The 21181-nt window shown below is 42.2% G+C and overlaps 1 protein-coding gene across 1 annotated transcript in view; it reads left to right on the forward strand.

Moving 5' to 3' along the window:
• Positions 1-21181, forward strand: part of LOC126101300 (nascent polypeptide-associated complex subunit alpha, muscle-specific form-like) — a 131011-nt gene that overhangs the window by 50084 nt on the left and 59746 nt on the right. The window contains exons 5-6 of the mRNA XM_049911979.1: positions 4390-4666; positions 19962-20197. Of these exons, the coding sequence (XP_049767936.1) occupies positions 4390-4666; positions 19962-20197 (513 nt within the window). The remainder of the gene's footprint in view (positions 1-4389; positions 4667-19961; positions 20198-21181) is intronic.

The raw sequence follows: 21181 nt of genomic DNA on the forward strand, positions 1-21181 counted from the left end.
TGACATGGTGATCTTCCTGGTTTGTCACAGAATTACATTTGCATTTTATTTCCCCTGCACCAGCAACATCGCTTTTGTAGAGCAACGGTTCTGAAAGCGTCCATTGAGTCCTGTGGCTCCACAAGAAGGGCTCCGTGAAAATAATGTCAACCTAAAGAACAAAGCACATAAAGTTTTGCAACACGCCGAGAAAAACAAGTCTTATAACTATCACATCAGCGTTGGTTTTATATCAAACAGAAGAATTTAGCTTGTACGAGTAGGTATGTGGCGTCTCATATTCGTCCCTACACACGCTCGCAGCGGCTGTGCTGATGCTTCCTCTCTCTCTCTCTCTCTCTCTCTGTGTGTGTCTGTCTGTCTCATCTACAAGCACAGTGAACATGCCACTACGCTCTGTCCATCCCTTTCTCATCCACAAACACTTCTAACTGCCTCGAAGGACTTCGTCGCTTTGCTATCTGCGCTTCACTGCCTGAGGTTATATAAACCCGCACAGCGCAGCACAGAGTATGCGGGTTTCCGATTGCATCGTGCAGTCCATTTCGGTACGGCGAATGCGCGCACCATTCTCCGAGCACAGTATATTCGATTCGTGTTTGTTATTGACTAGCATTATAAAACTTTCTATCTTATTCTATTCTTGCCGTATCTTTAAATTAAACTGTTCATTCTAAGAGATGGTACTAAGTGGTGCCTTAAAGATGCTGCAACAAAATCTTTTGTCGAAAGTTCAAAGGTGGTTCCCCTGGAAGAGGCATCAGATGGTTCAAATGGCTCTGAGCACTATGGGACTTAACATCTGAGGTCATGTGTAGCACTAAAAGTGAAATGCGGAAAATTTTGTGTTACGGTATGGGATTGGTTTTCGTGTTTTGGGTGTTGTTGCCTTATTCCGCTTAACAAAACGCTTAATGCGGAAGGATATCAACACATTTGATAGCATTGTATACTGTATAGAATGAAGGAACAGTTCGAAGACGATGGTTAATTGCATCTGCATGACAGGGCACCCTGCCATAAAGCAGAACCTCTGAGGACAATAGTATTTCGGAAATCGACTGACTTGTCCAGAGTCCCGACCAGAACACAATAGATTACTTTCCGGAAGAGTCAGAACGTCTGTTTCACTCCAGATTCCAGCGTTCAACAACACTACCTTCTCTGGTTTCGGCTCTTCAGGGAGAATAGGTTGTCAGTCCCCACAAACATTCCGATACCTTTATATGAATGAGTGCGTGGTCTCTGTTCTTTCGCACGTATCAGAAAAAAAAACATTACACATTCTTTTAATTGCATCGCCTCGATGGGCAATGAATAAACCACCTTCAGTGGGAAAGCACTGTTACATCCGACCTCCTGCGGGAATGAGTGCGTGGTCTCTGTTCTTTCGCACATATCAGAAAAAAAAAACATTACACATTCTTTTAATTGCATCGCCTCGATGGGCAATGAATAAACCACCTTCAGTGAGAAAGCACTGTCACATCCGACCTCCTGCGGGAATCTCAAAGTAGTTAGCACGGAGTACATGAATAGCGACAGCAGATAGCTCGCTCTTGGTGGGAATGTGGGTCGGCCGACAGGCGTGCAGAGATAGTACGAGCAGTTGCGATAAAATTGTGTCCAGGCGGCGCAATGGTTAAAGCAAATGCCTAGTAAGTTTCATTCAGTAAGTCTCTTGAGACCCCTAAAGACAACAAAACCAGTATCTTATTAAACTGATGGAGCCTAAATCGGCTTGCGCTTCCCATTGTAATTCCTCGAATGTTTCCATACGTGGAGAGTATTGTTTAGAGTTCAGTTACACATATAAAGACCGTTCTTCCCTTTCAAGTTCCACCGGTCTGGCGAACAAGGTAGTTTGCGACTTCTGACAAAAATTTCTTGAAAGCAACAGGTGGAACGTAACTAGCAGGCCGGCTGGTGTGGCCGAGCGGTTCTAGGCGCTTCAGTCTGTAACCGCGAGACCGCTTCGGTCCCAGGTTCGAATCCTGCCTCGGGCATGGGTGTGTGTGATGTCTTTAGGTTAGTTAGGTTTAAGTAGTTCTAAGTTCTAGGGGACTGATGACCTCAGATGTTAAGTCCCACAGTGCTCAGAGCCATTTGAACCTTTTGAACCATAAATGGCAACATTACAAGTGGAACATTATCTGGAGGAATATCTTCACTGACATCCCGCCTAGTGCTGTCAGATGCACCTGGTACGTGGAAGCCAATGATAGAATACCTACTAATAACAATCTCCACATCTCCTACCTGTACTACCTGTGGATTTGTGGACACTTTAATTCGCCGACTCACCTGTGGGACTGCTAAACAAATTACTGATCCTTTATCCAGGAGACTGGCAATCATCGATCGCTCCATCGAAAGACACATTGGAAGGACAGAACTTCTGTGGCCACAGAGGTTGCGCTACTCCCGAACAAAATACAACGCTGCGATCTGGATGCTAAGCCACACCATTGGTTACATCATTCAAAATCGGACATCGAGTTTCGTGGACTACTGCTATTGTATTGAATATGAACATTTTAAAATCAAATACATAAGAAACCATCAGCTTCGATTGCAGTAATGAAACCAACCTTTACCTAGGTTTCAGCCCAAATAATTGAGCCTTCTTCAGAAGATATAACTGAATCTCTAATTTGTCTAAGAGGGTATGGTCTAGAAATAAAACTAAAACAGCCTAATTTCTAGACCATGTCCTCTTAGACAAGTTATAGATTCAGGTACATCTTCTGAAAAAGGCTCAATTATTTGGGTTGTAACCTACGTAAAGGTTGGTTTCATTACCGCACTCGAGGCTGATAGTTTCTTATATATTTGATTATCACGATTGCTGACTTTGCTGCAATGTTGAAAGTACAAAAATCAAGTCCGCAGCTCGTGGTCGTGCGCTAGCGTTTTCGCTTCCCACGCCCGGGTTCCCGGGTTCGATTCCCGGCGGGGTCAGGGATTTTCTCTGCCTCGTGATGACTGGGTGTTGTGTGATGTCCTTAGGTTAGTTAGGTTTAAGTAGTTCTAAGTTCTAGGGGACTGATGACCATAGATGTTAAGTCCCATAGCGCTCAGAGCCATTTGAACCATTTTTTTGAACAAAAATCAAACCTGACGTGTACTACCCTTCGAAGTACGGGAATATTTGAGACAACATGACAGTAAAATCTTGAACTAAATACTGAGAATAAAAGAATTTCAAGTAAGCTCCGAGCGAACAGACATCGAGAAGAAGTTCCTTCAATTCATAGAATAGTCTTTGGTTTTAGCTATTTCATATATTCATTGAGAATATTTGCTTTATCATTATAGCTGCAACTTTTTACAGCAGAAGAAGGCGTTTAAGTTTATCACTGAAGGAAGACATTTTTCTTTATTTCATGAAGTGATCTTTTATTACTTATTTCAAGTATTCTGTTGCAGAAAAAACTAAAAAAACTAAAAATTAAAAGAATAATAAGAAGAAGGCGTTTAAGTTTATCACTAAAGGAAGACATTATTCTTTATTTCAAGAAGGGATCATTTATTACTTATTTCAAGTCTTCTGTTGCAGAAAAAACTAAAAAAAACGAAAAATTAAAAGAATAAAAAAGAAAAAGAGAAAAGGAAGTAAACTGCCTAAGGCGCCACGTCTAAGCTCTGATTTTCGAAAGGAACTGTAAGTTCGAACCCCACATTTAAAAAAAGTGGTAGAACACTGTAAAAAAGAAAAATAAAAGAAAAAAACTAAGAAAACAGAAAAAGGAAGCAGGAGATCCTGGGTTCGAATCCCGGTAACGTCCCGATGCAATTGACATAAAGCTTTCCTTTTTCCACTCTCCGCTTTCAATTTACGTAACTCAGATGTCTCCCCAGCAGAGCTCAAGCCGTCATAAAGGCGAAAGGTGGAGACAGATCATGCTGATGTGCAGTAATAAGCGTCAAGGTACTTTTGATCAATAGAGTATGTGCGACACGATACGGAGGAGCACGTGCATAGAGATTTAGGCCGTGCTAATAATAATGTTTTCTATGTTGTAGCTCATGTTACTTTCGGTGCTTGCCAAGAAAAAATCTTTCCATATAAGACATGCTGTTACGTCCCAACCAGCTTGGAAAATCGCTACAGGCTCGGAAATGAATCGCGATACACCACGTAAAATCGATGGTACTACCTTTCTTTTATTCATTTCAGTTTCTATTATCTTCCGCTAGAGGCGCTACATCTACAACTATTCGAAATTAATTCGTATATTGTCCGACAGAAGCGTTACCACAGACCTTGTTTATCATTTTCCTTCCATCCGGACCGGTACTGAAATTTAGCGCACAAAGCGTATCCGCACAAGCGCACACCCCTGCAGACGCCTACGCACGAGTACACCGTTGCTACCGGATGCGCAGCCCAGCGCGGCGTCGTCGACGGCGTCGAGCGACCGGCACAGCGACGCGGAGGCGGTCCCGTGCGGGCCGTGCTCGCCCACGGAGGCGCTGTCGCCGCCCCCCTCCGCCACCAGCTCGGCGCCGTCGCGCGGCGGCTCGCTGCTGCTGCGCGACAAGCTCAAGACGCTGGTGCACGCGCCCGCGCACACGCCGCCGCACACGCCCCCACCGCCCCCGCAGGCGCAGCCGCCGCCCCCGACTGTGGTTCACGCTGCCACCGTTGCGGCCGCACCGCCCGGTGAGTCTCTGCTGAACCAGCGCTACAGCTCCCGTAAGGGGAGTGTGTAAATGGTTAATTTGTAATTCTCTGTAACAGGTAGAACAGTGAAATTTATCTATTAAAATTTTAGTTAAAGTGGATCAGCAATGTTGATTGCGTTTTTAATGTTAAATTGTCTGTTAGATGCTAAAGATTAGGCTTCTTGGTCTGGATTGTGCAATACCAGACCTGCAAGCTGACGGGGTGCTTAACCGTAACTGTCGGTGACAAAATTCACCTGCGAGAATGGATAGAGGAATCTAAATGCGAGAAATGGAACAAAATCGTAAACTATCTGAAACTTATTGTTGTCACAAAATCGGACAATGATCTTCGATGAAAAACTGATTGCTTTGAAACTAAAGTTGGTCCCTGTGAAATTTAGTTAAAGAAAGAATCTGTTTTCCACACTATTTCGCTTATGTGGGTCGGCCTGATTAACGCCGTGCAAATTGCTCTTGTAGCTACAGCCCGTCTCAGTAACAGAACTGTAAAATCAAACTACTGACGTAGGCAAAGGTGCAGTGCGGTCTCTAGAAACATTGCAGTCATTCTTGGTTCATAATTTTTGAAAATGTTTTAAACTAAACCGAAAATTAAATGACTTGTGTTGTGGACATTGACTTTGGAATAAATGAACACAATAGCAGTTTCATATCATTTTACTTAAGAACATTCAGATAACGAAACTTCAGTAACAGTTCAGGTTTCTCTGAAGTCACGTAACTATAATCCAAGAATTACAAAAATTAAACTTCCCTTGAACAAAATTCCAAAATCTAATCTTAAATCCATTACTCTCACAATGATCGATAAATCCTAACAAAAAATGAAAACCAAAAATATTCTTCATCTGGATGTCTGACGAACCCAGAATGCTGTATTATCAAACCGCTATCGCAAATAAAATAAATTTAATTATTACCTCTAATCCATTCTTCACATAGAGTATAATTTTACCAATGTAAAAATCAGTTATTTTTCTCTCCACTTTAAATCTCCCATTAATCCGTAATTTTTTTTGTCATCTGTCTTCTGTCTGGTTTGATGCGGCCCGCCACGAATTCCTCTACTGTGCCAACCTCTTCATCTCAGCACTTACAACCTACGTCCTCAATTATCTGCTGCCCTACAAACTGGCCTCTTTTTCCGGGACCCTGGATTAGAAACAGGTCTTCCTCTCCTCTGTATTTTCCCAGGTTTATTCGGATCGTGGCACCGACGCTTTGAAATCAAGGGGGCAGATGTCAGTTCTTGCCTGTCTATACAGCAACCAAGAGTTCACAATAGCCACATCAGTGAAATGAAAAAAGACATGCAGGTATCACCGCCTGTTTCGTCGATGATTTGGATATAATCCTAGACACTCGTCCATGATATATACAACTCCCTAAATGGTTGAGGTACTCTGATGATCTTGTTCTCCTTCTTGCTCCAGAGCTGAAATTATGATTTGGGCTGTGCAAAAGCACAGGTAGAAGCAATATGCACACATTTATTGTAAAACCATTTCATTATGGTTATGCCCTCTTTACACACGACAAATACATAGCCCCTCGTGCGCCCTTTCTCATGTCTTTCTCTGAAGAAAGTACTCACGGAGAACGTCGAAGCCGGTTTACTTGGCGTGTCCCAGTGCCCCAAATGACACTTTTTTTAGCTCCTGGAGTAGTGCGAGACTTGCAAATAAGTTGTCGAAAAATCCTTTGTGGTTCTTGTACTTCATATCATCACAAAGTCGTAGAACCACATCAGCACAAACTTCAAACTAACTAACTGGCTCCCTCCCACCAGATCCACGTTGGTATACTTCAAAACGGTAGTCATAACTAGAAGAACCAGTTCTCACCAAGACTTTCAGTCCCCATTTCTTCGTTTTGTTAGCAACATACTGTTTCATATTGCTATGACCCTTGAAAAGTGTGATCTGCTCATCAATACACTTATGCTATTCAGCTTCTGCAGCATGGAGAAAGTTCTTTTGGCAGACACTCCAGAAATGGACGGATTTTGTACAGACGATCTGTGTTGGTTTGATCCACTGCTATATTATCCACAAAACGAAGAAAACGCAGTATGTTATCACATCAATTGACAGTTAAAGAGTTGGCTTACATTCATCCGTAGTCCTTCATCTGATGACCAGTATGATCGGGTTTGAGGGTATTTGATATATGTCATCACTATGTTCACACCTAGAAATGTTTTCACTTCAGCAACTGTCAGTCCAAGATTCAATTTGCCATACTGAAGAGCATACAGATTAGTTTGAAACACAGTGTGTTCCAAAATTTCGTCACAAATTATTTCTGTGAACAAATCAATAGGACTCTCTCCAATTATATTTATTTTTTCCACACCTATAAATTTTGGTAGTGGAACAGAATTACTGTCGATCTGCTGCCATTTGTAGTTTGAGAGCCATGTTCTTTTCACTGATTAGGAACTTGCAGCATCACACGGAATTTCATTCTCACTGTCTGCAGAATCAAAACCATTGTCGTCAGAACTTGAACTTGTTTCCGTAATTACGTTTCTCGATGACTTCATCGTCAGTTTCGTCTGCTAGTGTGCACTCTGAATGACGTGGCAACTCTTCGATTACTTCCTGTAATTCGAAATTTCGGGACTAATTTTAGCACTTTGTGTGCCATAAATTATAAGATCTATGCTGAACTAAGAAACTATACTAAAAACTGTAAAATAAGAAACCAAATAAATGTTCCACTGTGATGAATTACTACGTCACGTAGTAAGATAGCTCACGACCAATGCCATTATTGCATGATGTACAGTGCAGTGGATAGATACCTCTTCCTTCATAGTGATCGTAAAAATATGTTTTGTCGATCTTTCATTATTTAGAAATGGAGCAATATCAGTCTAGATTCATTAAAAAAATTTTTACCCTGCATCTTGAATGCCCATAGAAGTCTTTCGCTGAAATACTACACGCTGGTACACGGACACACTTCGAAGACGCCATCTTGTCACTTGTGTTGTATTTACGTAAACAAACGCTCTAATAGTTCCGCTACCGCCCTAAAGCAAGCGGCTGAAAGCAAGGGGAAACTACGGCCGTAATTTTTCCCGAGGGCATGCAGCTTTACTGTATGATTAAATGATGATGGCGTCCTCTTGGGTAAAATATTCCGGAGGTAAAATAGTCCCCCATTCGGATCTCCGGGCGGAGACTACTCAAGAGGATGTCGTTATCAGGAGAAAGAAAACTGGCGTTCTACGGATCAGAGCGTGGAATGTAAGATCCCTTAATCGGGCAGGTAGGTTAGAAAATTTAAAAAGGGAAATGGATAGGTTAAGGTTAGATATAGTGGGAATTAGTGAATTTCGGTGGCAGGAGGAACAAGACTTCTGGTCAGGTGACTACAGGGTTATAAACACAAAGTCAAATAGGGGTAATGCAGGAGTAGGTTTAATAATGAATAGGAAAATAGGAATGCGGGTAAGCTACTACAAACAGTATAGTGAACGCATTATTGTGGCCAAGACAGACAAGACGCCCACGCCTACTACAGTAGTACAAGTTTATATGCCAACTAGCTCTGCAGTGTAGGAAAAGGGAGAGAAGAAAACGTAGTAGGTGAATATGGATTGGGGCTAAGAAATGAAAGAGGAAGCCACCTGTTACAATTTTGCACGGAACATAACTTAATCATAGCTAACACTTGGTTTAAGAATCATGATAGAAGGTTGTATACATGGAAGAACCCTGGAGATACTAAAAGGTATCAGATAGATTATATAATGGTAAGACAGAGATTTAGGAACCAGGTTTTACATTGTAAGACATTTCCAGGGGCAGATGTGGACTCTGACCACAATCTATTGGTTATGACCTGTAGATTAAAACTGAAGAAACTGCAAAAAGTTGGGAATTTAAGGAGATGGGACCTAGATAAACTGACTAAACCAGAGGTTGTACAGAGTTTCAGGGAGAGCATAAGGGAACAATTGACAGGAATGGCGGAAAGAAATACAGTAGAAGAAGAATGGGTAGCTTTGAGGGATGAAGTAGTGAAGGCAGCAGAAGATCAAGTAGGTAAAAAGAGGACGGCTAGTAGAAATCCTTGGGTAACAGAAGAAATATTGAATTTAATTGATGAAAGGAGAAAATATAAAAATGCAGTAAATGAAGCAGGCAAAAAGGAATACAAACGTCTCAAAAATGAGATCGACAGGAAGTGCAAAATGGCTAAGCAGGGATGGCTAGAGGACAAATGTAAGGATCTAGAGGCTTATCTCACTAGGGGTAAAATAGATACTGCCTACAGGAAAATTAAAGAGACCTTTGGAGATAAGAGAACCACTTGTATGAACATCAAGAGCTCAAATGGAAACCCAGTTCTAAGCAAAGAAGGGAAAGCAGAAAGGTGGAAGGAGTATATAGAGGGTCTATACAAGGGTGATGTACGTGAGGACAATATTATGGAAATGGAAGAGGATGTAGATGAAGATGAAATGGGAGATACGATACTGCGTGAAGAGTTTGACAGAGCACTGAAAGACCTGAGTCGAAACAAGGCCCCCGGAGTAGACAACATTCCATTGGAACTACTGACGGCCTTGGGAGAGCCAGTCCTGACAAAACTCTACCATCTGGTGAGCAAGATGTATGAAACAGGCGAAATACCCTCAGACTTTAAGAAGAATATCATAATTCCAATCCCAAAGAAAGCAGATGTTGACAGATGTGAAAATTACCGAACAATCAGTTTAATAAGCCACAGCTGCAAAATACTAACACGAATTCTTTACAGACGAATGGAAAAACTAGTAGAAGCTGACATCGGTGAAGATCAGTTTGGATTCCGTAGAAATACTGGAACACGTGAGGCAATACTGACCTTACGATTTATCTTAGAAGAAAGATTAAGGAAAGGCAAACCTACCTTTCTAGCATTTGTAGACTTGGAGAAAGCTTTTGACAATGTTGACTGGAATACTCTTGTTCAAATTCTAAAGGTGGCGGGGGTACAATAGAGGGAGCGAAAGGCTATTTACAATTTGTACAGAAACCAGATGGCAGTTATAAGAGTCGAGGGACATGAAAGGGAAGCAGTGGTTGGTAAGGGAGTGAGACAGGGTTGTAGCCTCTCCCCGATGTTATTCAATCTGTATATTGAGCAAGAAGTAAAGGAAACAAAAGAAAAATTCGGAGTAGGTATTAAAATCCATGGAGAAGAAATAAAAACTTTGAGGTTCGCCGATGACATTGTAATTCTGTCAGAGACAGCAAAGGACTTGGAAGAGCAGTTGAACGGAATGGATGGTGTCTTGAAGGGAGGATATAAGATGAACATCAACAAAATTAAAACGAGGATAATGGAATGTATTCGAATTATGTCGGGTGATGTTGAGGGTATTAGATTAGGAAATGAGACACTGAAAGTAGTAAAGGAGTTTTGCTATTTGGGGAGCAAAATAACTGATGATGAAGTAGAGAGGATATAAAATGTAGACTGGCAATGGCAAGGAAAGCGTTTCTGAAGAAGAGAAATTTGTTAACATCGAGTATAGATTTAAGTGTCAGGAAGTCATTTCTGATAGTATTTGTATGGAGTGTAGCCATGTATGGAAGTGAAACATGGACGGTAAATAGTTTGGACAAGAAGAGAATAGAAGCTTTCGAAATGTGGTGCTACAGAAGAATGCTGAAGATTAGATGGGTAGATCACATAACTAATGAGGAAGTATTGAATAGGATTGGGGAGAAGAGAAGTTTCTGGCACAACTTGACCAGAAGAAGGGATCGGTTGGTAGGACATGTTCTGAGGCATCAAGGGATCACCAATTTAGTATTGGAGGGCAGCGTAGAGGGTAAAAATCGTAGGGGGAGACCAAGAGATGAATATACTAAGCTGATTCAGAAGGATGTAGGTTGCAGTAGGTACTGGGAGACGAAGAAGCTTGCACAGGATAGAGTAGCATGGAGAGCTGCATCAAACCAGTCTCAGGACTGAAGACCACAACAACAACAACACCGCCCTAAAGATGGTAGCACCAGGTGGACAGCGTCCACTGGAGTGGAGTGCACGCATTGGAGACTTAAAAATATAGTCACAGTGAAGGTAAAAGTTACCAATAACAGCCGTCCACTGCAGTGGATACAATGCACCACAGGGGACAACTTCAACTACTTTGTGACAATCAAACCTGATGCTAAGTTTCGCGCCGTTCTCATTTCTGCTATTTCCTTTTGCTTTCCGGCAGGGTCAGGGATTTTCACCTGCCTCGAGATGACTGGGTGTTTGTGTTGTCCTCATCATTTCATCATCATTCACAAGAGTGTCGAGATTAGACTGAGCAAAGATTCGAAATTTGAACAGGCGCTGATAATTGCGCAGTTTGGCGCCCCACAAACCAAACATCACCATCCTCATCATTCTCTTTATCTTTTTCTTCGATATACTCTCAGTCCATATTCTATACTCATTAGATTGGTCATCCCATTCAGCAGATCATGTAATTCTTCTTCCCTTTCACTCAGGAATCTTATCACTGATATCCTTTCGCCTTGAATTTTATTCCACTCCTGGACCTTTCTTTTATTTCCATCATTCCTTCTTCGATGTACAGATTGAAGAGTAGGGGCGAAAGACTACATCCTTTTCCTCGTCCAGCCGGCCGCTGTGTCCGAGCGGTTCTGGGCGCTCCAGTCCGGAACCGAGCGACTGCTATGGTTGCAAGTTCGAATTCTGCCTCGGGCATAGATGTGTGTGATGTCCTTAGGTTAGTTAGGTTTAGGTAGTTCTAAGTTCTAGGGGACTGATGACATCAGATGTTAAGTCCCAAAGTGCTCAGAGCCATTTGAGTTTTTTGTCCTACACCCTTTTTAATCAGAGCTCTTCATTCTTCGTCGTCCACCCTTATTATTCCCTCTGGGCTCTTGTACATATTGTATGAGGGTTGACCAGAAAGTAATGCACCACAATTTTTTTCTTCAACAGTTCTGTATTGAACGGAATGACAATTACGCACACGAAAATATCGTGTTTTATCTACCACACCCTATTTTTTCAGGTACTCTCTATCCCATTCTATGATCCGCAGCTCGTGATCTAGTGGCTAGCGTTGCTGTCTCTGGACCACAGGATCCTGGTTTCGAGTCCCGGCAGGATTGAGGATTTTCCCTGCCCAGGGACTGGGTGTTTGTGTTGTCCTCATCATTTCATCATCATTCGTGGATTGTGTAAAGACTGGAACTTTGTACGAGTGCTGATAATCTTAGAGTTGAGTGCCCCACAAACCAAACATCATCATCATCATCCCATTCTATGGCCCTCCTCCAGCCCGAAACAAGGAAGTGTATGCCCTGTCAGCACCAATCCTTGTGCTGGTGGCGGAGCTAGTGCTTCACTGTGTGAATCACCTCCTCATTGTCCTCAAAATTTCTTTCACGAATAGCATCCTTTAATGGCCCAAACAGGTGGAAGTCCAAGGGGGGCTAGGTCAGGGGTGTAGGGTGGATGGGGTAACACTGTCCAGTCCTGTTACTTTCGATGTGTTCAGCAGTCCTCAGATTTGTGTGGGGCCGAGCATTATCGAGTTGCAGCAAAACATCTCCTCGGCTACTGTGGCGCCAAAGTCGCCAGAAGCGCATCTTGTGTTTTGCTAATGTGTTGGCATATGGTTCTGTATTAATGGTACCGTCTCTTGGCATCACATAAATGAGAGTCACACCCTCACCGTCTCAGGACACAGTGATTATGACCTCACTGCCGGAAGCACTTGCTTTGAATTTTTTCTTCTGTGGGGAGTGGGAATGGCGCCATTCGATTGACTGTCGTTTTGTTTCAGACTCAAAACGGTGAACCAAGGTTTCATCACCTGTAACAATCAGGGACAAGAAATCCACCCACTCAGCTTCAAAACGTTGCAACAAATGAAGACAAATGTTCTTTCTGCGCTATTTGTGATCCACCTTTAGACACTGTTTTGAATATTCAAGAGTGCGGATAATTGCATCCACACTTCCTTTGCTGATTGACAGATGTAGCGCCAACTGCGCGTCGTAATGCGTCTATCCTTGCGAATAACATCAGCTCGATGCAACATGTCTGGTATGACAGCCGTGAATGGTCTCACCGACCGCTGCAAATACTGGAGCTACACCGAACCGCCTTCTCATGACCTCACCTCCCGTGCCCAGCAACTAACTGCACTTCTGTCGACAGCAGATGCTCCGTAGACTTTGCATAAGCGTTTGTAAATATTCCCAACAGTTTCTTTCTCTGCAGTGAGAAATTCGATGACGGTACATTGCTTGAAACGTACAGCACCGACAGAGGCCATTTTAAAACTGTTCTACTGCTGCGGTATCTGTCGGAAGTGACGGAAACTTGGCGCGCTCACTCAGGAGACTTCAGATAATACATACGTAACATTTCATACTCGTAGCATTGTTTTGGCTGAGAAAGAAGATGCACTGCATTACTTTCTGGGCAACCTTCGTATACTACCCGTCTGTCCCTACAGCTTACCCCTATTCTACTCAGAATTTTGAACACCCTGCACCGTTTTACACCGTTGAACGCCTTTTCCAGATCGACAAATCCTATGAACGCGTCTTGATTTTTCTTTACTCTTGCCTCCATTACCAACGGCATCGTCACAATTGCCTCTCTGGTGCCTTTACCTTTCCTAAGGCCAAACTGATCGTCATCTAACACATTTTCATTTTTCTTTTCCATTCTTCTTTATGTTATTCTTCTCAGAAACTTAGATGCCTGAGCTGTTAAACTGAATGTGCGATGATTCTCGCAGTTGTCAGCTCCTGCAGTCTTCCGAATTGTGTGGATGATATTTTTCCAAAAGTCAGATGGTATGTCGCCTGACTCATACATCCTCTAAACCAACGTGTAGTCGTGTTGTTGTCACTTCTCCCAATTATTTTAGAAATCCTGATGGAATGTTAGTCTTATTTGATCTTAAGTCCTCCAAAGCTCTCTTAAATTCTGATTCAACACTGGATCCCATATTCTTGTAAATCCACTCCTGTTTCTTCTTCTATCACATGATCTTTCCACCTATCCAGTCTCTCCTCTGAATTTAACAGTGGAATACATGATATACCTTTAATGTTACCACCCTTGCTTTTAATTTCATCGAAGATCCTTTTGACTTCCCTACATGCTGAGTCAGTCCTTCCGAGAAGCATTTCTTTTTCGATTTCTTTATATTTTTCATGCAACCATTTCGTCTTAGCTTCCCTGCACTTCCTGTTTATTGCATTTCTCAGCAACTTGTATTTCTGTATTCTTGAATTTCCGTGAACGTTTTGGTACTGCCTTCTTTCATCGATCAGCTGAAATATTTCTTCTGTTACCCATGGTTTCTTCGCAAATACCTTCTTTGCATATATTTTTTCCTTTCATACTTCTGTGATTGTCTTCAACTCTACTATCTACTGGACTATTCTTTATTGCTGTATCTACAGCCTTAGAGAACTTCCAACATATCTCGCCATGCCTTAGTAATTCTGTATCACACTTCTTTGCGTATTGATTCTTCCTGGCCAATCTCTTAAACTTCAGCCTACTCTTCGCACTACTACGTTGTGATTTGAGTCTATATCTACTCCTGGGTAAGCCTTACAATCCAGTAACTGATTTCGGACTATCTGCTTGACCACGATTCGTAATATAATTGTCAAAAACCTCCATTGTTTGCTGCTTGCTGCTACGAAACCAAAACTTGACTGTTCAGATCTAACACCGAAGCTCAACTGTCTGTCTCTCCTCCTTTATTCATGATCAACAGATGAATTTCGTGCACATCTTCCCAAAGCAAGGATCATCTGTAACTCATCTCTGTGCAGCGCTGCTTCTCTTCCGAGGCTGCGTCCGCTTGTCTAAAATGTGTAAGCAATGAAAACCTTACGAATACCATCCCAGACATCCAAAAAAAGAAAAATTCGTATGATAATTTAGATTCCCACTTTTCAATGACTCCACAGTGCCTTAGTGTTTCTTTTACCAGGAGAGTATGGTCGACAACGTGTGACCACCACAAGACAGACTCACCGTATTGTGGAGAAAGCGCATAGTAGCCCCTAAATATCTGCGCCTGTCATCCTAGAACATGTAATAGATTTCCTGCAACGTTCTATGTGATTCCACACCATTACTCGGAGAATTACTGTTCCATGCGAAGGCTCAACACAAAATGCTGCGTTTAGAGTGAAGCCGTGAACAGAAATAATGGAGTGTTGATGAATTGTGCCGCATTGTGTTCAGCGAAGAATCGCTGTGCTACACTACCCCAGATGACCGTCATCGACGTGTGTGGTGGCGACCCTGTAGCACATTCCATTTTGGAGGGGCATAACGGTGACGTGGTGTTGGTATCATCGTATATGACTTCGGGTCAAGGCTCGTACTGATTGATGGAACACTGACGGCACAGCAGTATATCACGGACGTCTCGTGTCCTCGTGTGTCATCTCTCATACAGTAGTGTCGTGCTCGTCCACATATGGTACGTTTCTCTGTGGTCTGCATATTGTTAATGTGCTCCCTTGTCCGACTAGATTCCCAGATGTGTTTCCAATATGGGACTAGATCGGATATCAACTCCATCCCAGTGCCGTTAACCAGGATATCACGGACAGTTGTGGACCGGCTTGTCTCAGGAGAGAGGATACAGCGACTTTATGATATCGTTCTCAACTGAATGAGCGCATCCATCCAAGACAGAGGGGGCTGCAACGTTTTGCTGGTAATTGGGTTCATACTGCCCACTTCTTTGTAAATTTGACTCGATTTTCGTCAGTGTGATAACATCACATGCTCTCTCAATCTGTGTGCTTTCATTTCGTCTGTCCCTCCCCTTCAGGATGCTTTAATTATTTATTTATTTATTTATTTTTGTTAGGCAGTGTGTATAGTCCAGCCAGGTAGATTGTTCCATCTACAGTGTATCGAGCATTGCTATCCAATTTCTAACCGTATAACATTATGTGAACATTTAAAGGAGACCAACCAATCCGTAAAAGAGATTAGCGACAGCATAAAAGTAAGTCACACTGCAGTTAAATATTTGCAGAAAAGAAAAAATCTTCAACATTTATTAAATGAGCAGAATGAGTTCAATCCGAACCGGTTGTGCCGCTTGTTTGCTGAGGTTTTATAGCAAATTATCTCAGTTGCTAGTGAATCCTTCGGGTTGAACGGTCTTGGTCAAAGAAATGTTTTCGTTCCCGAAGCTGCGTTGAACATCTTCAAACATGCTTCTGGTTCCCTGGAGGCTTGTCGGCTGACGAGAGAGACGTAGGAGAGAGGCAGCAAAACTACGAAAGGGGCGTGGTAGAAGTCTGCGCGTCATCGGCAAAGATAATCGTTGTCATAAGTCGCCTTAACGATCGAACTTTCATGTGTCAAAGATGCAACTTACCTAACGATTCAGTACAGCTGCTGTCCAGACGTTTCTAAGTTTTATATCTTCTTTTTTTCTGTAAATACTGTTCCCACGTTTATGTTTTTCAATCACTTCTCTATAATTCCGGGGATAACACGTTGTCTTTGTAGATGAAATTTTGGTGTCGAGAAACTTCGTGATTTCCCGACTGGACTAAATACGGTGCTACATCTGACCTTTTTACTTTTTATTAGGTAAAGACTTTCATATTTCTTCGGATATATTTTCACGCTTCTCTTTAGAGTTCCAACATAGACGTTACCATGCGTACTTGTACACTGCTTGCCGACAGAGGAGGTCATTTATCCTTTACAAGTATGGTGGTCTGACATATAAGTTTTATTAGTTTAAAAACCAGTCTGAAGTCACGTTTCTACAGTAAATTCTTACCGATCTGATAAATTACTTGTTTAAATAAGGGGGAGATAAACTGTGTTCTTGCGTTGTTTCTTATCCTTGTCCCTTGGTGTACTGTTATTTTAGCGCAGAACTCTACTTCCTTTTCTGTATAGCAATTCTTCTTGAAAAACTGCTTCAGATGTTTTGGTTCGTCTTGTGTATGTTCCGGTGTTAATATTCTTCAGTCTGTATCAGCTAGAATTTTAATGACATCCTGCTTTTGCCGTAAATGACAGATGGTCATTAAGTTAGGATTATCTATGCCGATCACATATAAACTTCTACCACGAGCTTAGTCAGCAATCGACGGTCACGTGACAGTCTGGCACCAGTTAAGGCCCCTACACAGGCACAAAGTTATCTTGCTAACGTCCCGACCGACTGCACTCAGCGATTACGGCGCCACCCTTTTCTTGTTATTTGTTTGAAGTTCATTGAGTTTGTGTTCTAAAGACCCTGCCTGGTTTTACACAGAAACAAAACCGGGACTTTTCTTTGGCTGCTTTAGAGGTAACAGGGCGAAACAAAAATAGCTGTGGGCAAAGAAGTGGCTTCTGTAAGGAAAGAAATTCACCACCTTCTGTTACTGGGATCCGATGATTTCCGTAATTATCCAAGAATGGATGAATCATGTCTTAAGGAGCTGCCAAATATCACCAAAGCATTCTTAACCCAGATAGTCCTGAATTATTTGTTTTTCAAAAATTGATATATATCTTATCTACATTTATTCACAAGGTTGTAAGGAAGAAAGTAAAAACATTTTTGAGTATTTATTTTTATTTAGTATTTCCAAAAATGGGCGTCCTTCCAGAAGGACGTCAGGACAAAAAGGGAACATGTTTTTAAAGTATATGACATTGCACAATTAACTTGTTTTGGTTTTTATACTTTCAAATAAACATAAATAAATTTCAATTATGGGCTAAAACAGCTAATAAATACAAAAAAACAAAGAAAATAACCTATACACATATTTTATGCAATAGTAGGATAAGACAAAAAGCAACAAACATGAAGTGGTTCGTCACATTTTACGCACATAGTAGTAGTTTTTTGTGGCAACTTCGACATTTCAGCTGCTTCTTCTTTTTTGTTACCTCGTCCGTTGGTAATTCAGCAACATAACGTTCTCTTCCATCAAATCTAGAATCTAGTTTTGCCATATTACTAGGACATCCTCTGCTGGTAGTGACTCTTTTGATACTTTCAAGAATTGCAGTGGCAATTCGACGACGAAATGTCAGATGATCTATGGGTTATTCGTTGTGCTTGTAAAGACCACAGGAATTTTGCTCTGCAATATATATAAAATGTGCAATGATCGGGAAATACTACTTTTCCCTCTTATAGAGCATCTATATTGGGATTCATTTTGGTCAGTTCGATCTATGTCTCCCATATGAGTATTGTAGGAGTGTAGTAAGTTAGGTTGAAGTACGCTAATCCTTTTCTTTTGTTCCCTGGAAAATATTGCTACAGAGCATAGTGGTTGCACTCTGTCAAAGTTGGTGGCTACAGTAACAACATTGTTGTTATTCCAGCGTACAATGGAAATCCCGGATGCAGAGTCAGATCAAATTTAATATGATCCTCTATTTTCTTTTATCATTTTATCTACGAATGATAGAGTACAATTCTTAACTCTGTTTCCTCTTATTGTTCCTGTTGCTTCCACGCCCCTGTCTTTTAGGTCATGTAGCACAGTAGCATTGAGCTGACTTGCTGGTAATTTATCTACACTTGAATTTTCTTCAGCACCCTAATCTTCATCTGTTAAGTCATCGGTTGTATTTATAGGAGGGTGTAATGTTACATTCACACCAGTATTAGGTATTTCCTCATCTTTTGATTCTAACATGTCCAAAAGTTCCATAAGTGTACATCGTTTTCTGTGAATACAAAATGACAACATATTATCCTGACGTCCTTCTGGAATGACGGTTGAAAACATTATTGAATTACAACTGACGAAAACTTTCAATCGTAATATGAGCCCATAAATAATATAGGTTAATTCTTTAAGATATTATATGACAAGTTCCAGAATTATTGACGCAATATGAAAGAAAATATACATACCCATCGATAACAAGGCCAGTCAGTTCGTCCATGGTAAAATCGGCCCTATTTTCAAGACACAGTTCCTCACTCACTATGAACGACAGCGTCAAACTGACTGTCGCAGCGCGCAACTGACTCTGCCTACTTCATATAACAATGCGTCACAGTCCGTTGCAACAATGCGTTATTCGCAAAAATAAATAATTTCAAAAGTGAGTTATGTCGTCCTTCCAGAAGGACGTCAGGGTTATCTGGGTTAACGAAAAAGAATACGCTCATGAGAGAGGCTGTAAGCTGTGAGGGAAGGTTGCTAGCTACACTGTGATTTCTATCCAGTGGCAGAAGTCAAGAGAACCTCAAATTCAGTGCTGCTGTATCCCCACAAATATTAACAATAATCATTCCTGAAACCTGCAGTGTGATTTATAGTTGACTGAGATAATACATAATGGTAAAGTGAAATAAATAAAACAAAAGACGTCTGTATAGACGTTATTAATTTATTTCTGTATATAGCATTAAGGTGGAGCTATAAGTTTAAGAAACTCACTTCAACTACACATGGTGGGGGCACACATGATCTAATAAATAGTACAACACATACAGAGGAAAAGAAGCATTTAGCAACTGTTACACATGTGAAAAAAAAAATATCCCCACACTTTGCTCTTCATAGCAGACGCCCTGGATATTTGCTAGAATTTTTTAACACTTATAACGATGAAGTAAGTATGTTTTATGCATTAACGTACATTTACTGTCGATAAGTCGGTTTTTGGATTTCATTTCCAATAAGTATCGGAAATAAAACCTAAAAAGAGAAACTTCTCTGTATTGGCCTGACGAAAAATTATGGATTTGTTAAAAAATAAGAAAAAGTGCTTCATTCCTTGCATCTGTATTGCTAAGCTACTCGCATGGAGTGTCCAACAAACATCTGCAATTCTGCATTTCTCCAGAAACTCTGTCAAAGTTTCGTCCGCTTCGCACCTTGTCATGTATATTAGAACTGTGTATGATCCCTCGCATAGTGACAAACGCCGAACTTTTATCGGGCGGTTGTCCTGACAGCGCTACAGTTGGCAGAGTGGAGTGTGTGTGCAGTTGGTGAGGGGGTGGGGGGGGGGGGGTCGGTAGAAGATGGTCCTGCCCGCCCGACCACCGTCCGACAAGCTTATCGGTCTGCCAAACCGCGTACACAAGTCCAATTTGTCGGTCGGTTGGTCGGTCGGTCGGTTGCTCGGTGTTTGTGTAGGGCAATTTCATACATTATCTACAGCGCTCCATAGCGAACAGTGTGTTTCTTTAAGGGGGTGACACGCTTAGTCCGGTAAGCGTACACTGTCCGGCCATAACGCAGTGGCCCTTGCAGCAGGTGAACTCCCGCGGCCTGGGCTGGTGAAGAAGCAGCCGTCGTGGACGATCCTGAAGCGAGCGGCCATCGTCTCGTCCTCGGGGTCCCGCGAGGACGAGAGCAGCGACGCGAGCGCCGTGTCCGCTCCCGCGGCGCTCGACCGCACCGCCGCCGAGGGTGGAGACGCCGCCGCCGAATCCGACCTGGTGCCGGGGGCCACGCCTACCGACACGCCCTCCTCGCCTGCGCGCCACAAGGTAGGTAGCCGCCTGCCCTCGCTATACTGGCCACTAACTCTCATCCAGTGACACAAGGCAGGAAGGGAGTTGTGACGGCTCATTTAGTGAGGCTTTAAACTCCATACCGGTCATTCTTACGTTGAAGGGGGAATGTGGGAAACCTGGTACCTTGGTTGCTAGGAAAATATACCTCTAGATAATGGTCCCCAGAGAAAGATAAGAGGCAGTGAATATTGCGCCGCATCCCTGGGAAGCCGGAATGCCGATTTACCTAAATGGGCAACCTACAGTTCACAAGACTTGGTGCCAACGTGACGTTTTCAGCGGCACATGCAGCTATCGAAGACAGCAGGAACTGCACTTTAGTTAGCGTTCGATGCAGTGCTCTCGGGAGACTATCAGACCAATTGTGTGATTGGATTGAAGAGTTCCTAGATTTAAGAACTCAGCATGTCATTCTCAATGGGGAGAAGTCTTCCGAAGTAAGGGTGATTTCAGGTGTGCCGCAGGGGAGTGTCGTAGGACCGTTGCTGTTCACAATATACATAAATGACCTTTTGGATAACATCGGAAGTTCACTGAGGCTTTTTGCGGATGATGCTGTAGTATATCGAGAGGTTGTAACAATGGAAAATTGTACTGAACTGCTGGAGGATCTGCAACGAATTGACGCATGGTGCAGGGAATGGCAATTGAATCTCAATGTAGACAAGTGTAATGTGCTGCGAATACATAGAAAGAAAGATCCTTTATCATTTAGCTACACTATAGCAGGTCAGCAACTGGAAGCAGTTAATTCCATAAATTTTCTGGGAATATGCATTAGGAGTGATTTAAAATGGAATGACCATATAAAATTAATCGTCAGTAAATCAGATGCCAGACTGAGATTCATTGGAAGAACCCTAAGGAAATGCAATCCGAAAACAAAGGAAGTAGGTTACAGTACACTTGTTCGCCCACTGCTTGAATACTGCTCACCGATGTGGGATCCGTACCAGA

This window comes from Schistocerca cancellata, chromosome 9, assembly GCF_023864275.1.
Source record: "Schistocerca cancellata isolate TAMUIC-IGC-003103 chromosome 9, iqSchCanc2.1, whole genome shotgun sequence".
Classification (NCBI taxonomy): domain Eukaryota; kingdom Metazoa; phylum Arthropoda; class Insecta; order Orthoptera; family Acrididae; genus Schistocerca; species Schistocerca cancellata.